The following is a 25,599-nucleotide window of genomic DNA, read 5'->3' on the forward strand; positions in this document are numbered from 1 at the left end:
TGCTTTTAATACTGATTATCTTGACAACACATCTTTTAAACTTGGAAGCTTAGGTGGGGGAATCCACACTTTTTCCTCAAAGTTGTAAAGCCCTGTGGTGCTTTGAGCATTTATTTTGAATAATGTTTTATTGGTGAGGTGTGTTTTCTCTAGCACATGCACAAGTTGTCAGGATTTGTCCCTGTGGAAAGCTAGGAATCTTTTGTAAAATGAACTACAAGCTGTGTTACTCTGCAAGAACACAGGTGTACAAAAGCTTATTATGTCATCAGTCTCTTAGAATGGCTGATGAAAACAAGATGTTCCTTTTGAGTGCAACACTGGAAACCATCCCCACAACAAAATATGAGATTCCTATTTCATGTGCATGCTGATAAAACACAGCAGGGAGGGGCTGGCTTCTGCTGATGCATGTATCTGTGATAACCCAGATATAACATTGTAAAGATCTGTGTGGGTGGCAGCAACAGGCACATTTATTTATGACATGCTTCCAAAATTATACCCTCCTCACTCTTCTGTATCCCTGCTTCATATTTGAAATATCCCCTCTTCTGAGGCCTGATCCAAACCTTTTTTGATTCTGTGGGAATGAATATTTATTTTGATGAAGTAAAGAGAACACACCCATTCACTTCAAGGAACATTGGAACAGGGCCCTTAAATGGGAAATAGACTAGCTGACTATCCATAGCTGCAAAATAGGACACAGACCTTGAGTGCTTTGTTATAGGATGACAACTCCACACGCTTGCACACTCTCACATCCCCTCACATTTTAACACAGCACATTAATATTTAGTAAAAACTGTGAATGGATATCTATTGAATATAGCAAGGTTCTTGTCCAGTTCCTCAGTTTAAATGGTCTTTGCTCCCCTGAAGTGGCTCACCACCTGACAGTCGGCGCTCTCATACCTTTGTTTTCTCTCTTTAAAAAAAAATAGATTGTGAATTCAGTACTCAAAGCTGGCAGAGGGATAGCAGATGTATAAGGTAAGTTCTAGTGTTTGCTAGATTTAATGGAAGCTCTCTACCTTTCAAAAAAACCTCTTTATTTCACTCTTGTGGTCTTCCATATCTGTGCCAATTCAGAACCATAGGGACAAAGACTGTCCCACATTGCAGGGTGCAGACCACTGAGGGTCAGGAATTAGGTTAACTGGAGGAGCTATAGGAAAGGGAAGCCTTTAATAATCGGGTGTTTTGGTAGGGTAAAACTTGGTAGAAGCTTGTATACTTTCTTTGTGTCTACAATAGACTTAATTAAAATGATGGGGAAAAAACGATTCCAGGCAATGGAAGACATTGGTCACGATCCAAGTTAAATAATCATTCAAAACAAAGTTGTCCTTGAGCACAAACATTTTCTTATGCAAAACCATTTCCTCATTCCTCATATACCACACTTTCAGCAACTGTGTTTATTTTTGGGCAACACTGTGGTGTTCTCTGAACCATTCACTTCTGGCCCTGTCTGATCTGACTATGCTCCTGGAAAATTAAATTTATTTCTTACTGAAAGGGTTAACGATTGCACTTACTTGATGCCCTAACTTATGAGACCTGTTTTTTAGCTGGTCATCAGGTACTACTACAGGGTGTACTTGACAGACTAGAACACACTCCTTTTAATCTATCAACTAGTGCCTTGGAATACTTTCTACAGGGCTGTGATGTCAGAAATGTGGGAACTATAAGCATTGTGGTGCATAACCTCAGACTGGCTCCTTGCCAGCACTTCATCTTTAGGCACTACCCAAACAACAAGGGAATCAGCTTTTTTATTTAGGATTTGTTTATGCAAATCTCTTATAAGAAGCATCAGCTCTGTTTAACTCTTTGTGCTAGCGACTTCCTGCTGCAGAAGTACTTCAAAGGTTCTTGCAGATGCTGAAACCCAGTCATGATCCATTAGGTTCCATGGAGAGTGATTTCAGTTGGTAAGCTCCACAACACCCGTGGGATCAGTGTTATGTTCCTACAGAGTAGCTAAATAAAGCAAATGATTTGCAAATGTTGACAGGCCAAATTCTTCTTGGGTGTAAGCTCGTACAACACCAGTGAAAGATTGCTGGCCAAAGGCACGGATAGGCTCGCAGGATGCACAGAAGTGTGATTTGCATAAACAAATCCAAATCATACACAATCATAATTTTGTATCTAGTGAGCATAGAAAACAAGTGCAATTGACCCAAGAAGGGGCTGATAGGACTTTGCAGCGGGGGGATGGGAGGGGAGGGGATCAAGCGGGAAAAAAAAATAGTGAACAGGAGGTGTAAAGTAAAGCAGCCTCCCAAATGCACACGATTTATTTTCGGGCCCTGCTGTTAGCTGATTTTTCCTTTAGGCCTATTTCCAAACTGTCAACAGAAGGTGTAAGAGTGTGTGTCAGGAGTGTGAATGGCTTTGGTTGATGGCCTTCTGCTACTTGCTTTTCTTGCCGTGTCATCTGTGTGTGTAAGTTACCTGTGTTTTCTATGCCAGTGAGTGTCAAAGTTCCACACATAATGCCCTGCCACTTGCATCTCATGTCTTGAGCAAAAATAGCCACTACATTTGAATGACTGAGGCTTATTTTAGCAAGAATATGTTGAAGTATACTTTTTAGCTTCTCAGTTTGTATTTCAATTATTCTTAAACCTAAGTATCCTGCCTGTGAGTTTGGAAGGTTTAATTCCTAATTGCAATCAAATTTATTCTTTATGTATATGGACAGTTTAATTGGTTGAAGCTGATTCAACAAGGTGCTTAAACAGTGCAATTATTATTGTGCCTAAAATTACAAATGTAATTGCGTTGCAGATTTGTGGACTCAAAAAGAACAGCCTCAAATCATGCCTATATACTGGATCTGAACCCTAGTCACTGAAAGCATTAATAATATTTCTGGTATCCTCCCATTCCTGTGTCCCTCAGCAAATCCCAATATCGGATGAAATCTGAAATACCACAAAAGTTCAAGAAAAATGTTCTCAACAGAAAAAACAAAACCTGGAAATTTTCAAATATATATCACTGCTATCAGCATAGGTTCAGCTCTGTCATTTGTTGCCAAGTTACAATTTTAAGCACTACACTATCAAATTTTAACCTTGCTCAGAGATTTTCTAGTTGACACAGGGCTTACGACATCACCTTTGCCTTTCAGTCAGTTTACAGTAAGGTGCTCAGTATTTGATTGTATTGTGGTATGATGAGGGGAGTTGCAGGGAAAAAAAAGCAGGTTTCAAATGGTGTAATCCCAAGGGCCAGTTGGGGCTGAGTTGTTGCCAGGCAAACAGAGAGCTCTTTACATGTCCCTACTGCTGTGTCTGTTTACTGCTATTGAAACATGCCATTAGGGCTGAACCGGTTTTGGCAAACTATTTAAGCCAATTTGGTGGAAAGCTATTTAAAACTTCCCTTAATGGAACGAAAGCCCAGGAAAGCTTGTTCTTGTAAGCTTTGCATTCCATAGGCTGCTTGCAGAGCAGGAAGGGTGAAGGTTTGGGAAATTATTCAAAAGCTGTATCAGACTTCTTGCTTACTGAAACCGAAACCTGCTGGGTGGTTGCCCCTCATTAGTACACTTGGTATCTGTTTATTAAAGTCAGTCAGTTAAGAATGTGTAAGACCTGCAGAGTTGCCTTTGATAAACTGAAATCTGTGACACACCAAATTGCAATCTTTGCTATACTTAGTTGTTCAAATATTTAAAAAGCCTACTGTAACAGTTTGAATATTCAGGATCTCACAGTGACCAAAGGCGCTACAGTGTATGCCCACTAGAGAAGGAAGTACTGTAAAGCTGCAGCCCATTGAAATTATTTAGCAGAGCTTTGTGATTAACAAAGTAACTGTGTATCTAAGGACTGCCATGTAAGCATAGAGGTCACCAGTCCTGTGGCATACTTCTTCTCCCTGTGTCCATTTGTTTGTTTGTTTGTTTTGTAACTGTACACACAAAAAAACAAAAAGAGGAAAATGAAATGTGGCAGAAGCTTAGGTCATTGCAGAAACAATTAGTCATTTACCTTTTCTGCCTCGGTCCCCATCTCAAGCTGTTGCTTCTGTTTAATGCAGATCTGCCCCACTTTTGCCAGGAGTTCATGTGGGTGAATAAAGACTCGTGAGCTCAGTAGAAAAGTAAAGATGTAAGTCCTCTGAGGAAAAGGTTGGAGGGAGAAGCAAGAAGAAAAGGAAGGGAAAAAAAAACATTACTCCATGTTCACAGAAATCAGTTGTCCACCTTGAAGACTACAAGGGAAAACTATCTTCCAGAAGTCACAAATGTGAATTTCCCTAATTATTAAATCTCCTGCTATATCTTCTTTTCTCACTTGTCCTTTCTAGCCAGTTAATGTCACTGGGGAAAAAATACAGCATGTTTCAAAGCTGTTAAGAGTCATTGTTTTCAGATTCCCAAACTATTTAAGCTGTTAAACTATGTATTCCTAAGAAGTCATCAGTCACCAAAGAGACTAATGAAATATGTCCAAAATGGGCTACTATGCCTTCTTGAACACCATTATTTATACTGTTTTTGTTCCTTTAAGAACAATTGGTTTTTATTTAGCTGCAGAAAGCTACTGCATGTTTATTCCAAATTGCAACCATATTGTTTTGTTCCCTGTGTGATTTTTTTTTTTTTTTCAGTGCTTTTTTCCCACAATCAGTGGTACAGACTTTGGCTCAGTTTTCTCCCATATGACAATAATTCGGTTTTGAGACAGTAGAAGTCTCTGCTAATTTGGGGCCCAGTTATGATTCTCTTGAGCTTCTACAGTGCTATATAAACTCTAAGCATTATAATTTCTTATTAAGACTCTGTGCTCCAGGGCAGATCCTATTGCATCTATTGGGCATCCTATTTCTAAATTGCAATCCTGTTCCATGCTGTTTGAGACCCTGGAATGCATTTATTTCTGTAGTATGCCTTGATCATAGCCTTATGACTAAGGGACATAAAGCAGCAAGAATCCAGCATCCTGTCTATCCTGTTTTTTCAGGGTTTGGAACAGGGTGGAATATGATTGCACTTAGAATACTAAGGCCTCTGACAAATGTTACGCTTAATACATGATTAACCAGTTAATCTCATTTTAAATAGTAACCCATTTACATATATGTTCAGACAACTAATGGCACAATAAAAAAGGAAATAAACCACAACTTTTACAAAATACATGTAATAATTTTATGGCTAGATTCCCATCATGCCTTAAATTGACTATGTGGCAGGGTGGATCACACTGGGTCTTAACTGGGCCCAATACAGTCCCCACCTGCAGGTTGTCAGCTGTCAGTTGGTTGACTGCACAGGTGCTCCAACTGGCTTTGCATGGTCCCTGTGGATAGACAATCAGCTGATTGTTGGCTGGATCAGGACTGCAGTAAGGCTCCAACTGGTGATCCAGTCAGCTGTCTTTGGCTGGCAAGGATGGCAGAGGGCCAGCTGGAGCTTCAGTGTGTGTCCCAATCCATCTGATGATCAGCGGATTGCTAGCCAGTAGGGACCACACCAGGCCAGTGGGAGCCCTGATGACAACCTGGATGACAGTCAGCTGATTGTTGGGCACCTGGCTTTCAACTTGCTAGTGGGTTCCTCCTGTCCTAGCAATTAGGGTACAATTAGACTCTGATCTCTGATCCCAAAATCCCACATCCTGCCATGCATATGTGGGGTGAGAGCCCATTATGCCTTTTAAATGAACATATGTCAGTGGTTTTAAACACCTAAATAGAACCTAGGTATTCAATAGTGGAATAAAGATCTGGTTCTTAGTACTTTAAAGAAAAAAATGTATCACATTCTGTTTTAATTTACACCTGGGCAGTTTCACTAATCTGATTGAGTATACCTTCATGTAATGGAAGGTAAAATTTGTTCCACCGTGTCTTTATGACCTCCTAATGTAAATGGTTGATTTGTGACTGCTCTTTTTTAAAGGCCTATTAGATGTAACCCCATGAGGACTGAAAATATCCCCCTGCCTATTAAATAATACTGTTTCTAAAGACTTTGTTTTTTTTCTTTAGGTACTTTGATTTGGTTCAGTTTGGAGTTGTCAACCCCTTGAACATGAATTTCAATTACAGATCCTACAGCCAAACTTGAATTGGAATGACAAATTCAAGCAAGTGTGTAAATTTAATTTACTTTCTTCCTTCTCTCCCCACCTGCCACAATAGTGCCAGTAAACCAAGGCACCTGCAGATTTAAGGACAGTTAGCAGGATAGTGTCATCGGCTGTGTGCTATATTCTGTTGCCTACTTTCTTCAGAAACACTCATCTAAATCATAATGATGGTGACCTTTATGAATCCAAGTAGAAGATCATGACTTTATCTAATTGTTGGCAAACGGCTATTAATGAAGTACAGTCTGTTTTTTCTAGAGTGTCCGTGATACACAATATCCTAACACTTCAGGAGTGAAAGAGTAAAAGAAAGGCTTTATGGTAAACTTAATACTGAGATTGAGTTTTAGAAATGAAAGAACCATAGTATATATGTTTAAAAAGTCAGCTCAGTCCCTGACAGAAAGGAGGCTTTTTATTGGAAGAGAAGAATAAATGAGAACAAGACAAGGTGAGGAAGCGATGAAATGTTCACTTTTGGTTTTTAGTAATCTTACTGGTCCAAGTAATGTCCCTATAATTAAAATGGGGAAGGAATAACCAGCATGGTGTATTAAATTCTTAATTTACTGCAGGTTGATGTAGAAACTAAGTGAGACATGGGGATGGTTCAGGGTCAGGTGCTCAGATGGTGATACTCAGCAAAGCTCTACTGAGGACTTGGATTTATACCAATTTTTAGACCAGCCTCCAGAGCCAGAACTTGGTAAAGAAGTTACAGAAGCACTGGGGGAGGGAGAGGGCAGGATCACCCCTGGTAGTGTCCTGACCAGTTTTGTCTTTGTGTAAAGCAAATGCAATAGATGGTAACGCTGAATGTAACAAATAAACTTTAAATCAATACCACTCTGGACTCAAAACTGTAGCACTAGAAAGTATAGCTGTGATGTTGTGTGAGCTGTACTAGCTTCTCTTCTATTCCTATTCTTCCTTTTAGCTGAATTCTGAGTTCACTGACATGGCTGTGACCCCATTGACTCAATCATTGAGTCTGCCTGGTGTAACTGAGGAGGGAATTTACCTCTTGGGTATATCCTTTATGTCTTTAATCAGACTATGTATAAATTCTTTTTTGGGAAATGTTTCCAGTAGCTTTGGCTTTTATAGTACCTCACGTCCCCTTCTGTAAATTACTAGGGAAAAGGGGGAGTAAAATGATTCTCTCTTAACTCTGCTGGGTTTTTTTGTTTCTTCTATCCTCCCCCTGCCTTTTTTTGGAGAGAGCAGGGAATATTGTTTAAGTAGGTTAAGAGCCTGTCAAAAGAATTGCCTTTTACACAAGGTAAGTGCTAGGCAGCTGAAATGTAAACTGCACTGCCCTGTCAATGACCTTCACTCGGATAAACTGTGCCACATTCTTCTAAGGCAAGATATAATTTAGCCTTGCACACTAATTCTAGTCTGGGTCTCCTTCCTGAAAGTTTTTGTGATGTGGGAAACTGTTTATCCAGAGTGACTGCAAGACAATCTCACTGAGAGAACCAGTTCTTTCAAATCCAGAGTGTTGCTTCTCGTTTTTAGGAAGCAAGTTGTAATATTGTGCCCAGGCAGGCGGGGTTAAAGCTTCCTAATCCAGACATCTTTATTCATGCCCATTCTAAAAAGTAATGTCTGTGTCAGAATAGGCTTCTCCAGAGTTTAAATATCCACATAGCACTGTTTTTTGGTTACTGTTTTTCACAAAATGACTGAGACCTAGTTCATAATGGGTGTAAAACAAAATAATTTTAGTAAAGTCACTGGAGTAAAGCCTGTTTACCACACTGGGGAATCTGGCCACTTTTTTCTAGGATTCTCTATCTTGATACTATGATATTTTATGTTGGTATAAACCAGGGATAACTCCCAGTCAGACACTGATTTTATACTCTTGTTTATCTCAGAACAAAGTGGAGCCCCTTCCCCCATCTAAACAATGCAACTGGGCTGTTGGTCTCCCCGGCCATTTCATATTCAATTGTATCAGTTCAGCCGACACTACACAACAATCTCTAATGTAGTAGTAGTAGCTTTGTGTAACTCTGTATTGGGATGATGTGGCTTCTTTTCAGTTCAGTGCCTTGTTTACAGTGGGGATTTTGGGGATTTTGTTAAAACTGAGCTGATGGGCATCAAAGGCATTTCTACACATGCTCTGGGGAGATGCACTTTTATTTAGGGCAGCTCCAAGAACTGCTCTAATTAAGGCACCCACAGCATCTCATGTATCAGGGTCCCTGTGCTTAGAAATGGTGGCAGGGGAGCTTTAACTAAAGCACATTGAACTAGCTTTAGTTAAAGCGCCCCCACCGCCATTTCTAAGTGCAGGGAAGATGATATGAGATGCTGGAGTCTGCTGGAGCTCAGGAATTACCATACTCCAGCAGGCTTGATTTAATTGAGTCTGCTCCAGTGCGCGGTAATTACTCATGTATAGGTACCCCTAGGTGTTATGTGCTGTACCCAAGTCAACCCTGTCTTTGACCATTGAAGCTTATTGAGCTTCAGGCCATCACAATTTGCTGCCTCTATTGAAATAAGTGACTGGAATTACAGTTGAATCAGCACTTTAGTCTGTGCAAAGCTGTGCTCCAGAATGACTTCCTAGACCATACAGAAGGCAGGGCAGAGTTGTACCAGAAGTCATGTCAATGCAGGGAGTAGGCTTATTGGCACTCACTCTGTCTGAAGTGCTATGGGTGTGGCAGTTCAAAAAGCAGCCTGCCTACAGCAATACAATCAGCCTGAGGGCCCCATATCTGGAGCACAATATGTTTTTACTGGGTAGATGTAGCTGGGTCTGTTAGATACAAAATTGCCCTAAAAGGTTGAAAATCAATGTATTTGGAAGTAGGATGAGATCACCACATTCTCTTTGTGTGTGGGCCATGAGCTGGGATTTTAACTCAGAATAAATTGGTTTAAAAACAGCAATTCTGTGAACAAATGTAGGAGATTGAGACACATGCACTATATTTTTCTACACTCTTTCTTCCTGTCATCACAACTAAGATTGGAGAAAGAAATGCAGCTAGCTGAGCTTGACCAAAAAAAAGTGCGTGCAGGGAGGTCGGGGTAGGGAGGGAGGAATTCCTCTTTTTTTCCTTTATTTAAAGGTCAAAAGTTATGTCCCACTTATCTTACAAAAGTGACAGGTATTTGGGAGAGAAAAAAATGCCCTTAGCACTTAGAAAACTTAAGCTGACACAAAAGATGTTTGTGTTTTGTAAGAAAAAAGGGAGGCAGATTCCTTTGGTGGTTAAACTTGTTGCTAAGAGATGTGTTGAATTTTATTTATTTATTTATTTTTAAGAGAGTAAGAGCAAAGACTAAATAACAGACTGTTACTTTATGGCCCAAGAATGTACTTATGCCTTCTCAGGGAAAAAATATTATTTTCCTTGTGCCCTTGCTACTCATTCTGGAACTTCTTGTTTGTGAAATATTCAGTCGAAACATTCTCTTGCTTGGGCATGAGGGTTGCAGACGGTACATTCCATTCCTGACCCCCGGAACGGTACTGTGTAGTGAGCATCTATTTCTCCATATGCCAGCTAAGCCTCAGTACACAAACAAGCCTCCAAAAGGGCAGTACAGAAGAGCAGGCCCTTATCTTGCTTGCTGCTGTCTTGCTCCTACTGACCTCTTTGTTCCTCTTCCATTCTGCCAATATGGCATAGAAGTCTTATTTTGCTTGTAACTAGCAAGGGAAGATACTGTATGTTTGTTTTTTCCTTTCTATGCCTAAAAGGTTACTGTGATCTTTAGCTTAATACAGACATAAAGGGGAATGTTTTCCAAGCCATGTACTTGGGACGTTAGTTCATCAGCTTTGGGAGCACAGCTCCTGCAAATGTGCTATGGTGGAAATTGGGAAATCTATGTTGCTGTAACTGGTTGCTCTACTAAGCAAAACTGAACTGGAGATCCTTTGCTATGCAGCATATACTAGGGGTAAAATACATTAGGATGAGGGTGGGAGGGATATTTCTTTCTCTTGACTATCTGGTGTAGGCTTCTGGCACAGACCAGATCCCAGTAGATGAGGTGTCATTGGGATTTTTTGACAACTGTTTTTTTCAAGCAGAGAATTCAATTACTACATTTGTCAGTGGGGTAAAATGCAGAAAACTTATTTGGGGGTGATTCAGGTGCTGCTTTGTCTTTATACTGTTAAAGCTTTTTGTATTTTTCTTTTTAATAGTTAGCCCTCTGGGCTAAAATGAATGCAGTGGTGATGATCTGACCTTCCAAAAGGAATATGTCCTCCTGTTGAATTGGGTGACTGATCTAATTCAGTTCTTTCTGTCTCTCTTCCCTAGGGGCTCAGTTTGATTTGCCCATCTCCTCTCGCTTGCTTGCTTGTTTATTTAAATACCATAAGGTCCTTATAGTAAGGACTTTGATTTATTGATTTGTAATGCTCTGAGCATGGTTGGAGTTCTATAGAAATCATAGTAACTCCTGTGATCCAATGATTACATTGTTAAAATCCTAAGGGTAACACTTATGATAGGGGAACAGTTTTCAGAACAACTGTGCTATAAATACAGTCTGTACTAAGAGATTTGTATGAGCAGCTACTTCATAAATGGCCAGCTGCAGGCAGAAACCCAAGGATTTTATAGCTGTGTACAGTATACGTAACAGGGAACTGGACTCTGAGGTACACCAATACAAAGCTAGCTACTCAGGTTCACTTTTTAAACTCTGCCTGCTGCTTTTTTCAATGCATTAACAGTGTCTTAAAAAAAGAACAAACTGTGCTTGCTGTATAGTGTGTATTTAAATAAAAAATAGCAGAATAAATGGAGGTTGTTAAGCCTATAACTTGTTATAAAAAATTGGATATTATGTGTATGTTTGTCAACAAAATACAGTTGTAACTATGAATAGTCAAATAGAAGCTTTAGGACTAGTTCTGTAGCAAAATCCCCAGTTTTTCTTTTTTTAAATTTATTTTAAAATGCATTCCCTCCCCTTCTCCAACCAATTCTGACTATTTCTCTCCCTCTCTATTCCCTAGATAAGTATAAGTAAGCTAAGATGTAGGATAAGCTTTAACATTTTATTTTAGGTAGTAAGTTTTATTTTTCTTTCCCCTCCTTGCAATTAAGTGCCCTGCTATTTTCATATAGATATCCACTGTTTTATAAGTGATAATTATTATGTTTTGTTTTGATTTTTTTTTTAACTGCTTTTATATTGTGTGATTACTGCTTTAGGCCTATATATGTAAGTTAGCATAAGTCATGTCAAGTTTCCATCTTGTAATATCAAGCCTCCATCTTATCCCCATGCCTGGTTGTGTAACCCATGACTCGCACTTACCCCTCCTATGTAACTTGGTTCCTGAATGAATGGGGATGAATGAGGGTGCTTGAGAGACAATGGCAGTAGATCTAAAAATAGCTCCTTCTGAATGACCAAACCATCAACACCAATACTTGGACCAATGACCCAGCCCTTGGAACCATGCTCAGCATTCAAGAAACAAAAGATGAGGCAACCTACCATTGTGCCAAGGCTGCACATGCTCAGTAAGAATACCTGGAGCCTTCTAGAACAGAACTGACCTTGCCTAGACAGGCCCTCCCCATAAGAGATCAGAGGTAGTCTGCCCCATAAAAGGGGTAGTGAAGACTGACTCCTTCGGATGCCCTCTTCATCTGGACCAGCACCATGCCACACCACCTATCCACCGAGATGCCCTGCTGCACAAAGACCCCTTTCCAGCCTGGAGAGGTAGCTATCACCCCCACCCTCTCCTCAACCAAGGACTTGGACTCTGCTTCTCTTCCCTACCTGGACTCCAGCCCTTCCACTGAGTCTTTCTTCTGCTGCCATTGTGAGAGAGAGAGAGAGAGAGAGAGAGAGTGTGTGTGTGTGTGTGTGTGTGTGTGTGTGAACCAATAATTTCATGGGGCTGTGTAGATTGTCTGTTTAATAAAACTGTTATTTGGACCCCTAAGTTGGGTTTTGCTTTAGTATGGTTTGACCCTGCTCCAATCTCTGCTCCTCAACCCTCTAACTTCTGTCTCATTTCTCCCTCTCCTGCTTCTGGCTCACTGCTACCTCCAACACCTGTCCTGAGCTCCTCTCTGCCTCCAGTCCCCCTTTTTCTTTGCCAATGTCTTATGCCCACTTCCTTTTCCTTTCCCCCTGAGCAACCAGGTTTCTGCCTCAGTTTCTTTCCTGGCTGTCTCCTCCTTCCACCACTTATCTGCTCCCCCCCCCCAATCTCAGCTGTCTGCCTCAATTTTTAGCCCCAAGCTCCCAGGTTTCTGTCTCTCTTTCCTGGCTGTCTCCTCCTTGCCACCAAGCTATTTTTTTTCTTTCCCTTGCACCAGTGACCTTGAGTAACCCTGGGGCCACTTGATCTTAAGCCTCAGTTCCTCATCCAGCTTCTGTCTAGTCCACCGGTTCTAATCCTGGTTTTGGCAACTTTCACTCCCTACACTTTTAACTCTCTCACCTTAACCTTCCCCCAAGTATCCCAGGTACCCCAAGCACACACATATGTACTGTACCATCCAAGTTAGGAACTTACCTATATGTAGATGGGTTGTATGTGTGTGAACTGGTGAGTTTGTGTGTATATATGGGTGGGTGTGTATGTGTGTAATATATATATCTATCATTGGGTGCATGATATACGAATTAGTGATCTGTGTATGTATACTGAGTGTGCAGGTATTGACAACTGATTTTTGTCTAATTTTTAGTGTGTATGTGCTTGAATTGGTGATAGGTATGCATGTGCCTAGGCTGGTTTGGGGGTGTGTGTGTGTGCGCGCACCTAATTGATTTGTATATGTGCAATTGTGTCACACCCTCCTGTCTAACAGCACAATACTGAGATCCTGAGAGTTGGCCTGACCCCACAGGGCAACAGGTCTGAATAGGAAGGTTGAAGCATTCCCTATCTACCTCATATATTTTTATAAATCTCCTACGTCATACACCTGGGTTTTGGTGTCAGTAGGAGTGTAATGTTATCTTTTTTGGTGGTGTTTTGGAGCTTATCTTTTAAATTGTTACCTCATGTGAATCCAAAATCCAAGGCCCTGTATCAATCAAGCTGACAAACATTCACACTGCCATACAGTTCTTTCCAGCATAGCCCACTGCAGTAGTGATTTTGATATAGTTAATTGTTCGGGTAGCCTTTAAACAAAGTTTGGATTCCTTTACCCTTTTTCCCAGGACTTAAACCCAATTTTTGCCATGTAATTGTGTTGCTTTTTTGCAACCTTCCTTTATGGGACACAGTAGGTCATTTTAAGTAATACAATAATCTCTTAATGACATCCTGAGTTTAGAACCCTACAGTTAGACAGGGCATTCATTTCAGGGGATTGTGGTGAGGAGACTGGAAACCACAACAAAACCATTGCTGGGTTGAGAGAGAGACATTTTGGAATTTCAGGGTAGTCAAAATGTGTTGAAAGAGAGCGTTTTATATATATATATAAAAGTGTATGTATGTATGTATGTATATTTATTTGCTGGTTAGATAACCAAACTAAAGGAATATGTAAAATGAAGTTAAAGAATTGGAGCTTCCCTCAGCGCACAGAACTTCTGTACTTCCCCCCAGCAGAATCTAGTTAGTAACTAATCTAGGCTGCATTAGGGCAAAGGAAGCTTAGACAGATTGAAATGTCTACGGCTAATGCCAGTTTTAATTGTTTCTTAAAGTACCAGTGGGGTTAGCCAAGGTTTAATCTTTCTAATAAATATTCCCATTCAGGCAGGTAGGGGGAGCCTCCTACTTGGGCATCACTTTATGTAAGTACAAGGCTGATTATCAGAGGCCAGGCAATGGCTCTTTAGACTTGTTTCTTAATCTTGATTCAAATGGAACAAGACAGTAAGCTAAAGCACCTGCATTAGAATCCTGATTCTGTTTAAATGCTGTAGAAAGAAACCCTCAAATGTCTACTTACATCTGGATAATAGTCCAAGGTGGGAACCAGGCGCTCTATCAGGGCTTCCAGTGATCCAGAGATGAGATTTCCATCTTGGTAAACAGGATCACCACACCTTTCGCCCATGTCTGGCTGCACTTGCCCACTACAACTTGAACCAAGCATGCTGGAAAATATTGGCGTCTGGGGCATAGTTTCCTGTGGTGGTTGGAGAAGAAAAAGAGAGAAGTTTTCAGTTGTCTTTAAAGGTCTTCTGTGAGTATGCATAGTGTTTACAAAGGCATAAGTTGTGCTCAGTTACATCATCTGAGTGAACACAGCTTGGGCTTTAAAGGGGGAGTTCTGAACCCCCACTCCTGTCAGCCTAAAAACATTGCTTTTAGCTTTGAAATTACGTGTAACCAAACTTCTTTTTTTCTCCCTGTGTGCAGTTGCCATCATCAGGTTTTCAGTCCGTCACAAATAAGGATATAGAAACATCAGTGTGAAACACCTTGTCAATTCAAGAAGAAATCTCACATAGGTAAAAATTATGGCACTGTCCAAACTACTGCATTACAAAGACATAATCTCCTTCTTCTAAGCTTTTCGATTTAGGATTTTGAGACAGGATTAGATCTGGATATATGTGATGATAAATTATCCAGCATTTCTGGATACATGGTATTCTAGATCTTGACAGAAGTGAGTCGTCTCTGGCATGTCCTTTGCCATTTGGACAGGACTGGAAATGGCTGAGGATGCACCATCTGGGCAAGACTGTCTCCTTACCTAGGATTTCACAATGTGAATTAAGTAAGTCTGAATGCTCACACCCATGTTTGTGCCTGGCCTTTTATGCCACTAAGTAAAACAGTCACCTAAAAAAAACATACTTTTTTTGTGGCCACAAGCCCAACTGTGTTGTAGTTACCACATGCAAATAGAGAAGTCTGACTGCAACTTGAAGTCAATGCAGTACATGCAGAAGTTCAAAATTATTGGCAAATGTTACAGCTGAAGCAGTTACCTGCTGGAAAACAAATCATACTCACCACAGGATTTTTTTAAGGACATCTGCAACATTATTGGACAACAGCAAGGCCTTCAGCATTTAGTTCTTTAAACAGATGTTGCAGTATGTACCAGCTAAGGCACAAGATTTACAAGATTTCAGATGGGGATGGGGGTGTGAATTGGGGCTATGTCAGTTACTAGTACTTGTACTTCAAGGTGTGGTGGGGAAGGTATGTTTCTTATTCCAGGCAAACAAGTGAACAGAATTTCATTCAACTGCCTTTAGCACAGCATGTTTCTATTTATGCCAATACAAACAAAGATGGCAATACAAACATTTATAGATAGATAAAGAGAATAAGAGAAATGTAATTAAAACATGGCAGCTGTTAAACAGTGAATATTACCTTGTGTGTCAAGATACTTCTAGTATTTGCCCCTTTTAAACTATAATTAAGAGTCATGTTTTAAAACACAATGTGCAGAACCTATGGGCTTATAATATATGAAACTTGATGATACTATGCCAAGTGTTTCCCTATTAATGTTTTGATGTATGTTACAAATTGAAACACAAGACATGGGCTCTACAGCATGTAAAGACCTTGACAAATGACTGTGTGCCTCTGAGAGTGTGAGGCGAGGAAGCTGAGTTAGCTATGCATATTATGCAACTTGTTAGTAATTTGTTTTTTTTTTTCCTTTTAAGATCTATTCCAATAGCTTTGCAATAATGTATGGTATGTGCTGTTTGGCTAATAATGGCATGGAGGTGCCTGTACAGATTTGTAAAGGGACTCTCTCTGCTACTGAAACAATTTAGTTATAGAGCTTCTAGGTAGGAGTGGGAAGGAGGGGAGAAACATTCTGGTTTTTTTTGTGAACTGTTTTTAGAACATATTGGAAATTATCTGTCTTCGTCCCTGTCTCTCTCTTTCAAGTGATCCTTTCTGGAAGGAGAAGTAATAAATCTTTTTCTAGTTAACTGAAATATAGATGTGGACAATTCTGTGCTCTTAGTAGGTAAAGGGCTACAAGCTCTTATGCTAGTTGCATATGATGCTTGATCAACCTAACCATAAACGATGAATGACTTCAAATGAGAAGTATCAAGCTACACTGCCAAATTTAACACTGTCCTCATGATTTTACTCTGGGGGGGGCGGGGATGGGAAGGTGGGGGGAGTCTTTTTGGGAACTGATGCCATGTGGTACCCGGTGTTAAATCCTAGTACATGTACTTTCCAGGCATTGGCAAGTAATCTGTTTATTAATAAGCAAAGCTCCATGAAAATCACCACTCTAAAATTCAATACAGAAATTAAACGTTTAGTTCAAGATTAAGCTAAGATACCTTGACTTTATGAGAGGCTGGCAGTGCTGAAAAAGTAGTTAATCTGCTTTAAAAAGGTAGTGTGTTTTTATGTCACTTTTAAGGCTAACACTGCTCCTGGGATATTTTCCCTGGGTACAGCAGAAAGTGTTCACATATACAGTCCCAGTCTCTTTGTTTTTCAACAAAAGTGGGTACGTAAATCTTGAAGACATCGTACAGTCTTTCATGCCAAGTCTAAAATCCACTTGCAATTGCAAGTCACATAATAAATAAGACAGCAGCACTCCTTCCTGAAATGTATATACCCTTGATTAGCACAGAGACACAGCCAAAGGAAGAAAGTTGGTGACATCCTATTTATCAGTGCAAGCGAAATAATCTTGAAAACATGCCACATGCTACAGGTGAGTTCTCTTTAGATTTCAGCATTAAGACTGTAAAGTGAACTGCCATAAATATATATTTTTAAAAACTTGCTGAAAACAGTCTTTTAAAGGGGTTGCAGAAATTCTAAGGTGAACAACTGCATCCCATTCAGTTTAACCAACATCTTTTTTTGGCAGCGGAACAAAGAATTCAAAGGACCGCATGACCAGATTCTGATCTCTGCTACACTGCAGTAATCCAGGACTGAGTCCCTTAAAACAACCTGTAGTCTTCTACTGATGTAAATGAGAGCAAAATTTGGCTCAAACTTTCGCCATGGCAAAAAGTGCCATATAAGGCTCTGCATGGCAATCAAATACACACAGATCACATACATAACTGAAGAACTGAAAATCTTACCCTCATTTTCCTGTGTAATATGTACATAAGCCTTGGCAGTTCTCAAAATCTTGATGGTGGGGTTTTCTTTCAAAGTATAAAAGCCTCAGCCAGCCATAGTAGATCCAGCCATCTCACATCTGAAGAGTTTCAGGCTCATCTGAGCAAACCCAGAAAACTGGCAGTTTCCAAGGACTGCCTCTGACGTCAGTCCCCGGCTCAGCAATCTGTTGGCTGAGGGAGAGCTTGTCCAATTCAAAAGAAGCCGAGTGTACTGGGGCTGGCTTTTGTATGTGTGCACTGTACACACTAGGAAAGAAAAGCCCACCCTCTGCTTTCCTCTGTAGCAGCCCTGGCTTGTCCAACAGGTTTGATTGCTTAGATGAAGTTCCCCCTCCGCTTCCTCCTTGTTTTTTCTTCAGAAAGGCTTGGCTGCCAAGAACAGCAGCACTTTAGCTTCTCTTCTATGATAGAAAAGATAAACAACTCACTCCCTGTGGGGTGTCTGGCAGCGGTGGTGCTCTGTGGGCTAGTCTGGGACTACTTCAGAGAAGATCAGAGTCAAGCAAAGCACACCAATGGGAAATGAAGTCAGGACATGTGTGACTTGTGGCATTGTGTACACAAAATAAAAGTGCCAATTCATTTCTTTTTCTCTCCATATATGTGCAAAGCTGCAGTCTCTTCAGGAAAGGAAGTGGTGCCTGAAATCTATATTTGCATGAAATTTTAAAGTGAGGCTAAGCAACGTGGCAGACCCCTTTGGTAGGATTTTCATAAAGTCTCAGCATCGACTAAACTTGTTTTCCCAGTGCTGTTAGAGGCAGTTTCACCAGGACTTGTAATAGAAGCTGAGTTGTGCTAATGCCAAGAGCACTTTTTAAAGGTTTTTAAGAACTGGATAGTTGGTTTGCTTCATTTAAATGTTTATTCAACACGTTTTTCAGAAGTTTTCAGATGTATTAGAAAATGCTTTTTGGGGGGTGTGGGAAAATTGTCATCAAACCTCAATATCCAGAGTGCTGTCTGCAGTTCTGAACACTGTTTAGTTATGACCTTTCTTTCATTCACTGGCATATTGCTGGAATTAGCACTAATTAAATGGCACATTGTGCAAGTTTGCTTCTAGCACCTTGAATCTCAAGCCGTACAAACCAATACAGTTGGGAAGTACAATTCAAAACAACTTATGAGGGTGAGGCACAGCACTGAGCAGTGCCTTTGAATTGTGTGATGATAGAATGTAAAGATATGTGCCATTGAGAAGAGCTTCTCCCTCAAACTGTTTACATTACAATTATTCTCTTGCCCAGAAATTGCTATGCAAAGCAATTGACTGCTTTTTACTTCAATAGGATTGTCTCACCTTTTTAAATGGCCCAGGAACATTTATTTGATGGCTCTAGGCTAATGCAGGTACCAGGTATGATGCCCCATCATCATGGCTGGTATCTTTTAATTGGCTTGACAGTTTTGATCTTTTTTGAGCTCTGAGATGTTCCTTTATGTATCTGTGGTACTAGCAAGTCCCAAATAACACATGGTTTGAAGGCAGCAAACAGGCCTACTGAGATGCAATGGCAAACTTTATGGTATATCACCAAAGCTTATGGAGCATGTTGGGTGAACTCTTACAACCTAATTTTAACCTCATTAAAGGAAAGAGGCTTAGGTTTAGTTAAATCCAATTCTCTTGATTACTGAACTAATTCCCCATCCATACTACTTTTGTTAGACAGGCAAGAAGTTTCCAGGATTCAGCCTTAGTCCCCTCATTCTAGAACAGTGCCCTAACTGATGGGGAGAGCAGTATAAGTATTACATTATGTCTGTGTTTCTTTGCTGAAATGCATGAATTGGCACCAGAGTATTGGGCGCCATATGTTTATAAAAACAATTCACCATACAATTATATACCAGCCTTCCCTCTGAAATGATTGTGGATGTTTGAAACATAGTACTTGGTAAATTTATCATTGCAAAAAAGCTTATAGTAGTTCAATTTTTTGCTGAGAAATGCAACCAAGGTTCCTGGTTGTCTGAGGCATGCTTTGTCCTATCAACTGAGTTAAAAGATTCTCTCAGTGATATAACTTTGAGTACCTTGCTCCCAGTTAGATCCATCTTCATTTGCCACCTTTATATTTACTAAGCATCTCATAATCAAATTGCTTAAGTTATCAGTGCAGCCTACTTTCCCTCAGAAACCACAGCATGAGAAAAAATGAATATTCATTTCTCATAACTAAGAGTAGGGTGTTTGTTTTTTTTAATACACAGGGAAAGCGATCTTTTTTTTGTCTTGCAGGGGATCATATGGGTGGAGGATTCTAATCCTTACACTATACAACAAAAAGGCATAATCTAGCAACTGAATAAAAACTATATATTCCCAGTAATTGATATGGTCCCTGAGCTCTGTGCAGCTGGGAGCTACCTCAGGAGCTGGCACAGTTCCCTTGACTGCCAGGGTTCAGGGCAAGCCCTATGATCCCTGCCAGCCTAGGGCTGGCACCTAGGGGTGCTGCAGACTTCCTCAGGCTACTGCAGGAGGGCAGAACCCTGGACTGGGCTGTCAGACACAATCTGCTCCTGGTACATGCATGTGTAGACATGCGCCCGAGAGTGTTTTAAGGAGCCTGAATTTTCTGCCCAGGAAATTCTGGTGCATTGATTGCATGTGTAGACATACCCTTCGCTTCCTTTGTCCCCTGACTGATATAGGAATTTATTTATTTTATTTACCTGCATTAAATAACTAAAAACAGGCTATAAGAATATTTGGGTTGATTATATCTAACAGAGGACAGTTTAATTCTTTATGTTTTTTAGACCATTACTCAATGAACACTTATTTGATCAATCTATTTAGTAGTCAGACCTATAGCCAGAACTAACAATATCTACAAGTGAATGTGTAGGAAAAATGCATTTTTGCCCACTTCTGTCCATTACTAAACCTGCACAAAAAGATCTGAGACCAAGAGTGGCACTTGTCAGTTAGAATTAGCAAATTTGACAAAGTTCATTAAGCTTAACCAGTAGCTTCAGCTTCAAGACATTTTAAAAACATCCCAGGCTTCATAATAGCGTGAGCAATGTGAATCTTGCCTAACTTTGAAGGTAGGAAGCAGGTGGCTATGAAAGCTCCAGCTTTACTGTTAAGTTGGAAAGTTATGCATTTTATAGTTATTGTATAATAGCTAAAGACCTAAAGGCCTGAGAGCAAAACATTGCAGCTCCCACAATTTTACAGTTCACTGGAAGAGAAGCAGCTGCTACATTTCAGCAGCGTGAGTAGTATGTATTCTTTTCTCTCCCTCTTCATGGACAGAGAAGTTTAAAGGTGTAGTAGAACATGTGTGTTGAACTCCTTTTCTTATTTTTAAGTCAATATGCATGTTCTTATAGGTAGGTGAGAGAACGTACAGTCAAAGCAATGTCTTGCTCCTAGAGCAGAAATGTGGTGGGGTGTAGAATGGCACCTTGATATGGTAGTTGTTTTCCCTTATCTTAGACTGGCCTTGGGAAAAGTTGCATCTGGTGTAGGTATAAGAACATTGACCTGGGAGTTGAGTGTGAAGCTCTCTTATGAGCTCTGCCCCTGATATGTCACAATGGAGAAGTCATTCCCTTAGTGTATCACTTTCCATCATTGTAAAACATGGATGATGACAGGTTTCTTAATAAGAATTTTGAGAGGTATGGATGTAGAAGACCGTCTAAGGTCTGAGTGTAGCTGTTGTTGTTATCCTCTTCCTGAACAAACTGTCAGCACCATAAAGATGTAATATACAATACATCAAAATGCCATTCTAAATTCACAGTTCAATGTGTGCATTTTGTTGCTAGTGGACAGACACCAGTCCAGGCTTAATCAACAGAGCTATGGCTTTGATTGCCCTGTGCATGTGCTTCATTTATAATGTAGGGGACTTGAAGCAGCACCCTTATGCAGGCAGCTATTCTGCCAAGCAAGTCAGAAAAGCCTCTTGCTTCAAGGTAAGTTAGTCATCAAGCCTGTCTTGGCAAGGGGATTTTTTTCCACCTGTCTTCCATTAGCAAATTTAAAAGCACCCAGCAAGAAAGGTGTTGTTAAGAAGAAGGTTAACCTTTGTGATTTTTAAGACATTAGATTGAAATTTGTGAGATCTTGGTTCAATTACTGAATGCTGCAGATTAAATGTGTAAGGGTATGTGTAGAATAAACGGGGGCCCTACATTGAAGCGTCGAGTTTTAAAAAACGTTGCTTCAATTTAGGGCTGATTAAACCCCTGTGTTGTGCACACATCCTGATGATTTACCTGCCTTTCTGGTGGGGAGGGGAGGGAGACCTGCCAGTGGGTGGACCGGTCCCTAAGCTGCGAGAGGCAGGGCTAGTTCTTCCCTCTACGACAGCAGTGGCCCTCCCCAGGTGTCACCGGCCTACAGGCACCCGGCTTGGGCTGTCCCAGGAGGCACCACAGCTGTGGAGGGAAGCACCAGGCCCCCATGCAGCTCAGGCAGGCTGGGGGGGGTGGGAAAGGGGGGCAGATCAGGCTTGCTGATTTTCTTGGTCAGAGTCTGCTTTCCTGGGCTGCTGCCAGGCTGCCCACAGGGCTTCTTGCAAAGCCCCTGAGCTGCATGGAGCCTGGTGCTTTGCCCCATGGCTGTAGGGGCAGCCCAGTGCCCTAAGTCGTTTAAGTCGCATTATGCTTCTCAATTTCCTACAGAGGCTGGAATTAATGCACAATATGCCATCGAGTTGTGCAAACACTGACACCATTAAAGCGGTGTAAAAGCATTTAGCCCACTTTAAAGTGCCATGCACACATGCTTGTTTTGTCTACACATGGCCTAAGTGACTTAATTTGTCTATGCCTCAGTTTCTCATCTGTGTTATGATGGTGAGGCTGGTTGCTTCCTGTGGCTTTTTTTCTATTAGATGGTATAACTTCCAGGACAGCAGCTGACTCTTACTTTGTGTGCATGATGCCTGACCCAAAGTGGTCTCAACGTTGCTTGAGGCTTGCAGAAGTTAGTATAATAAAAATACGTAATAATAACCAGGAAAGACATTGTTGAAAAATTAGAAAGAAGTTGGTTATGAAGTGAAGTTTTCCAAATTTTACTGTTTTAAGTTAGCAGTTTTTTCCCCCCATTCTTAAAGGGAAAAAAATCTATTCCTTGTTAAACTGGATGGACAAAGTTAAGAGTTGTTACTTAAATGAACTTGGGCAAAGTGTATAAATTATTTTCCTACTTCAGAAAAGCAAGTAACTGCAAGGAGCTATTAACACTCTGTAATTACGGTTGCAGCCTAATATCAAAGGGAGTCTCTCTGAAATATCACATCTGTAGCCTTTATGCTTTAAATCATTCAAGTTGCTTGTTACATTCCACACAGACCTGTTCAGTAATAAGTCTGATTTCGTAAACAGAGCCCATACATGTGACTAAATGTCTCATCATTTGCCTTGGTGAAAGAGAAGAAGGTCAAAGGGGGAGAGACAGCACAGAAAGAGCTTCATTGTATATTCTTTTTTTACTGTCTATTAAGTAATGAAAGTGGGATCTGGCCTTGGTCCTTCATGTCTTCATATGCATACCCAAACTGCCCCTTTCCATGGTTGGCTATTGCAAAATGTAAGCTGTGGAATCTGACCTTTGTACCTCTTCTTCTCTAGCAAGGCACATAGTTTTAACATTTGTCTAGTTTCAGTGCTTTGGAGTTATGTGCAGTCAGAATGACTATTGAAAAAAATGTGTAGAATGTAGTCAGAGGACAATGTACGGAATAGTTAGCATTTTGTATGCCCTTGAAATGGTACACTGGATCCACACATTATTTTTTAAAGAACTTTTTGGCATGTCCATAACTCAGCATCTTTTACAAATGTTATTGTGCCAGTATGCTTTAGCATTCCAGAAGTATTTTACATGCCTTGTCCAACTGCTGCTTAGAGCATGAGCTTTTAGATTTCAAAACAGTGCATTATATCATAGGTTGTTAGGTATGCCTGTAATGCTTGTAGTTTTCCATTCACACTGTATAAAAATGTCTTTGCTGGTTAGCTGAGCCAAGGAACCATGAACCAATACATGCAATACACCTTCTCTGGCTGTCTGTGAGGTTGCAAGCAGTTTTAGGCTAAGCACAAATCACAGACAACAGCTTATCATGGGACTCCAAAATTAGGAGGCCTCTTCAGGATAGAGTCATCAAGTTTTTTTGTCTTAACAGGGTACAGCTGAGAAGGGAACTTTTTTTCCTGTTCCACAACAAGTTTTGAGACTTCAGCTAGTTTTCCATTCTGCATTGGAGTGAAATGAAGATATTTCCATTTTTAAGGAAAAGCACCCCAGAGTAGTTAGTAGCCTGGCAGCAAGTGTGAGAGACTAATCCAAATCCTTCTTTAAATGTGAGAGGAGTTGAACCTGGACCTGAGTACCATAACCATAATGCTATTAGGAATTACTGACTGACTCCTTCTACCTTTTGACTGGAGAGTCTGTGTCGTGTCAATAAAATTTTGTCAAAACCCAGTAATTACCATGAAAAGTTTAAACTCTGAATTGGCATTTCCTGATGAAAACTGCTCTGTTGAATAAATCCCAACCAGCATTTCTCAGGAGATTTCTAGCAATGGTAATTTTTAGTGCATATACAAGAGATATCTATATTGAGATTCTCTATCACTCCTGTTTTTAGTGCTGCTTCAAGGAAAGAAACAAAGCTGTCAAAACATAAACTACTTCTAGTTGTGTGTATGTGTGAACTAAATTTATACTAGTGGAAGATCAAGTTTAGAGTCTGACATTGGTTCTTCAATTATGTGATGGGTGGTATCAATGGAATTTCCCCCAGCATTGTGTCCCAACCCCAAATTGAAAAGGAGAATCTCTCAAAGAAAATTGTCCTTTCCCATTCAGTCTTTTACCTTCCAGCCAAGACAGGTGTGTACCAAACTGGTGGATGATGTTTGTGATGTGGAGATGTTTCTTAGGCACTGGACTGAGATGATAACACATGTTGGTGTGGGGTTTTCTTGAATGTTTTAAAAGATCTACATTTAGCTAAATCTGACTTTGGGCAAAGGGCTCAGTTCATTCTACTAAGGCAGTTTTCTTGCCTTAGTATTTATCCTTATTCTACCAGAGTCATTTAAGAAGTATTCTGACATTCTTTATTTGATTCACAAACTTCACAAATGGCAGCTACCTTAAGGGGTTTCATAGGTTATCTACTTGCTTGCTAATCAGTACTTTAAAGTTTATATCCACCTGAGACACATCTGCTGAACATACCAAGGATGTATGTATCCCACCGAAATCTGTGGATGCTAGCAGGATCAGTGAAGGACTTGACAAAGAGTCAAGTTTGCTTTTTTGTCAGATTGGGTGGTTACAGCTTCCCAAGTCTGGTGGATTTGGAAACACCATATAAAAGGTCAACTACCTAGCAAGGAAGAGAGGTAGCACAGAGGGAAAAACACACTATTCTCTTTTTACCAAAATGAGCATCTATAGCACATACATACCAGTGTATATCAGGGGTCATTCAGGAGATCAGAGCAAAGTAAGCAGTTATTTCTGCTAAAGACATTGCCTTTGTTCTTATCTTTACTGCTCCTTGCATATTGTAGACCATACTCTAAGGGTCTGGTTCAGTACTGTCTAGAAAATGGGTTGCACGTGCTGCCTGCTCGGTACACGCAGTAACCCAGGAATTGTTATGGGTACTGTGTTGATCACTGAGTTTCCAATTTGAGCTGAACTTTTAAGGATGTTAATAAACAGTCTTAATGAACTTTTACCTAAGTTTTTTTTTCAAATCTGACATTTTTAAAAAATTATCAGAATTCAATGTTGGGGTACAGAGTCACCTTTTAATCCCAAATAGTGTGTGCCCTTCACTAGCACAGCCATGCCCCTCACTGTGCCAGTTATTCTGAAAATGTGCCACTGTGCAGAATGTGAAAATCAATTATGCCAAGGAGTGATCATGTACATACATCAGCAATTTAGTGCCTGGAGGGGAGAAGAAATCTGCCTGTCTGCTGATGTCAATCTACTTGAAAACAGTATTTTTGTAAATACATGAGTTGCTATTTTTTAACCTACTCAACAAAAAAGAGGTTTATTTTTAGCTCTAGAAGCTGCAGGGCATTGTAATTAGCACATGAAAAATACAAATCTTGCTAGTCATCCTTGTGTTTGCTTAGCAGAAATTATGACAGCAGTTGTGTAAACATCTCCAAGTATTTACATGGTTCTTTAAGGTCATTGAGGGGGTTCAGTTTATTTCTTTTGGTCAATTATGTTTTATTTCTGAATTTCCTTTATAAAGGCTATGGTGAGAGATGCTAGAGTTGGAAAATGTAGTACGCTGTTTTCCAAGAGATATAGAGCAAGCAGCATTAAAACAAGATTCCTCTAACTCTGCTACCAGTCTTCCTCACCTTTTTGATTTTGATGGGAGCCCCTGCA

The 25,599-nt window shown here is 40.3% G+C and overlaps 1 protein-coding gene across 3 annotated transcripts in view; it reads right to left on the reverse strand.

Moving 5' to 3' along the window:
- Nucleotides 1–25,599, reverse strand: part of RASGEF1A (RasGEF domain family member 1A) — a 310,602-nt gene that overhangs the window by 19,743 nt on the left and 265,260 nt on the right. For 2 of the 3 annotated variants that reach the window (XM_090057743.1, XM_090057741.1), the window contains exons 1-3: nucleotides 17,151–17,293; nucleotides 14,051–14,230; nucleotides 4,017–4,145 (exon numbers count right to left, since the gene is read on the reverse strand). In XM_090057743.1, the coding sequence (XP_089913869.1) occupies nucleotides 4,017–4,145; nucleotides 14,051–14,230; nucleotides 17,151–17,177 (336 nt within the window). In that variant the 5' untranslated portion in view covers nucleotides 17,178–17,293. Of the gene's footprint in view, nucleotides 1–4,016; nucleotides 4,146–14,050; nucleotides 14,231–17,150; nucleotides 17,294–25,599 lie in introns of those variants that run through there. The other variant, XM_090057742.1, reaches the window with a different exon arrangement.

Source organism: Crocodylus siamensis, chromosome 7, assembly GCF_052110815.1.
Source record: "Crocodylus siamensis isolate JL-2025a chromosome 7, ASM5211081v1, whole genome shotgun sequence".
NCBI lineage: Eukaryota > Metazoa > Chordata > Crocodylia > Crocodylidae > Crocodylus > Crocodylus siamensis.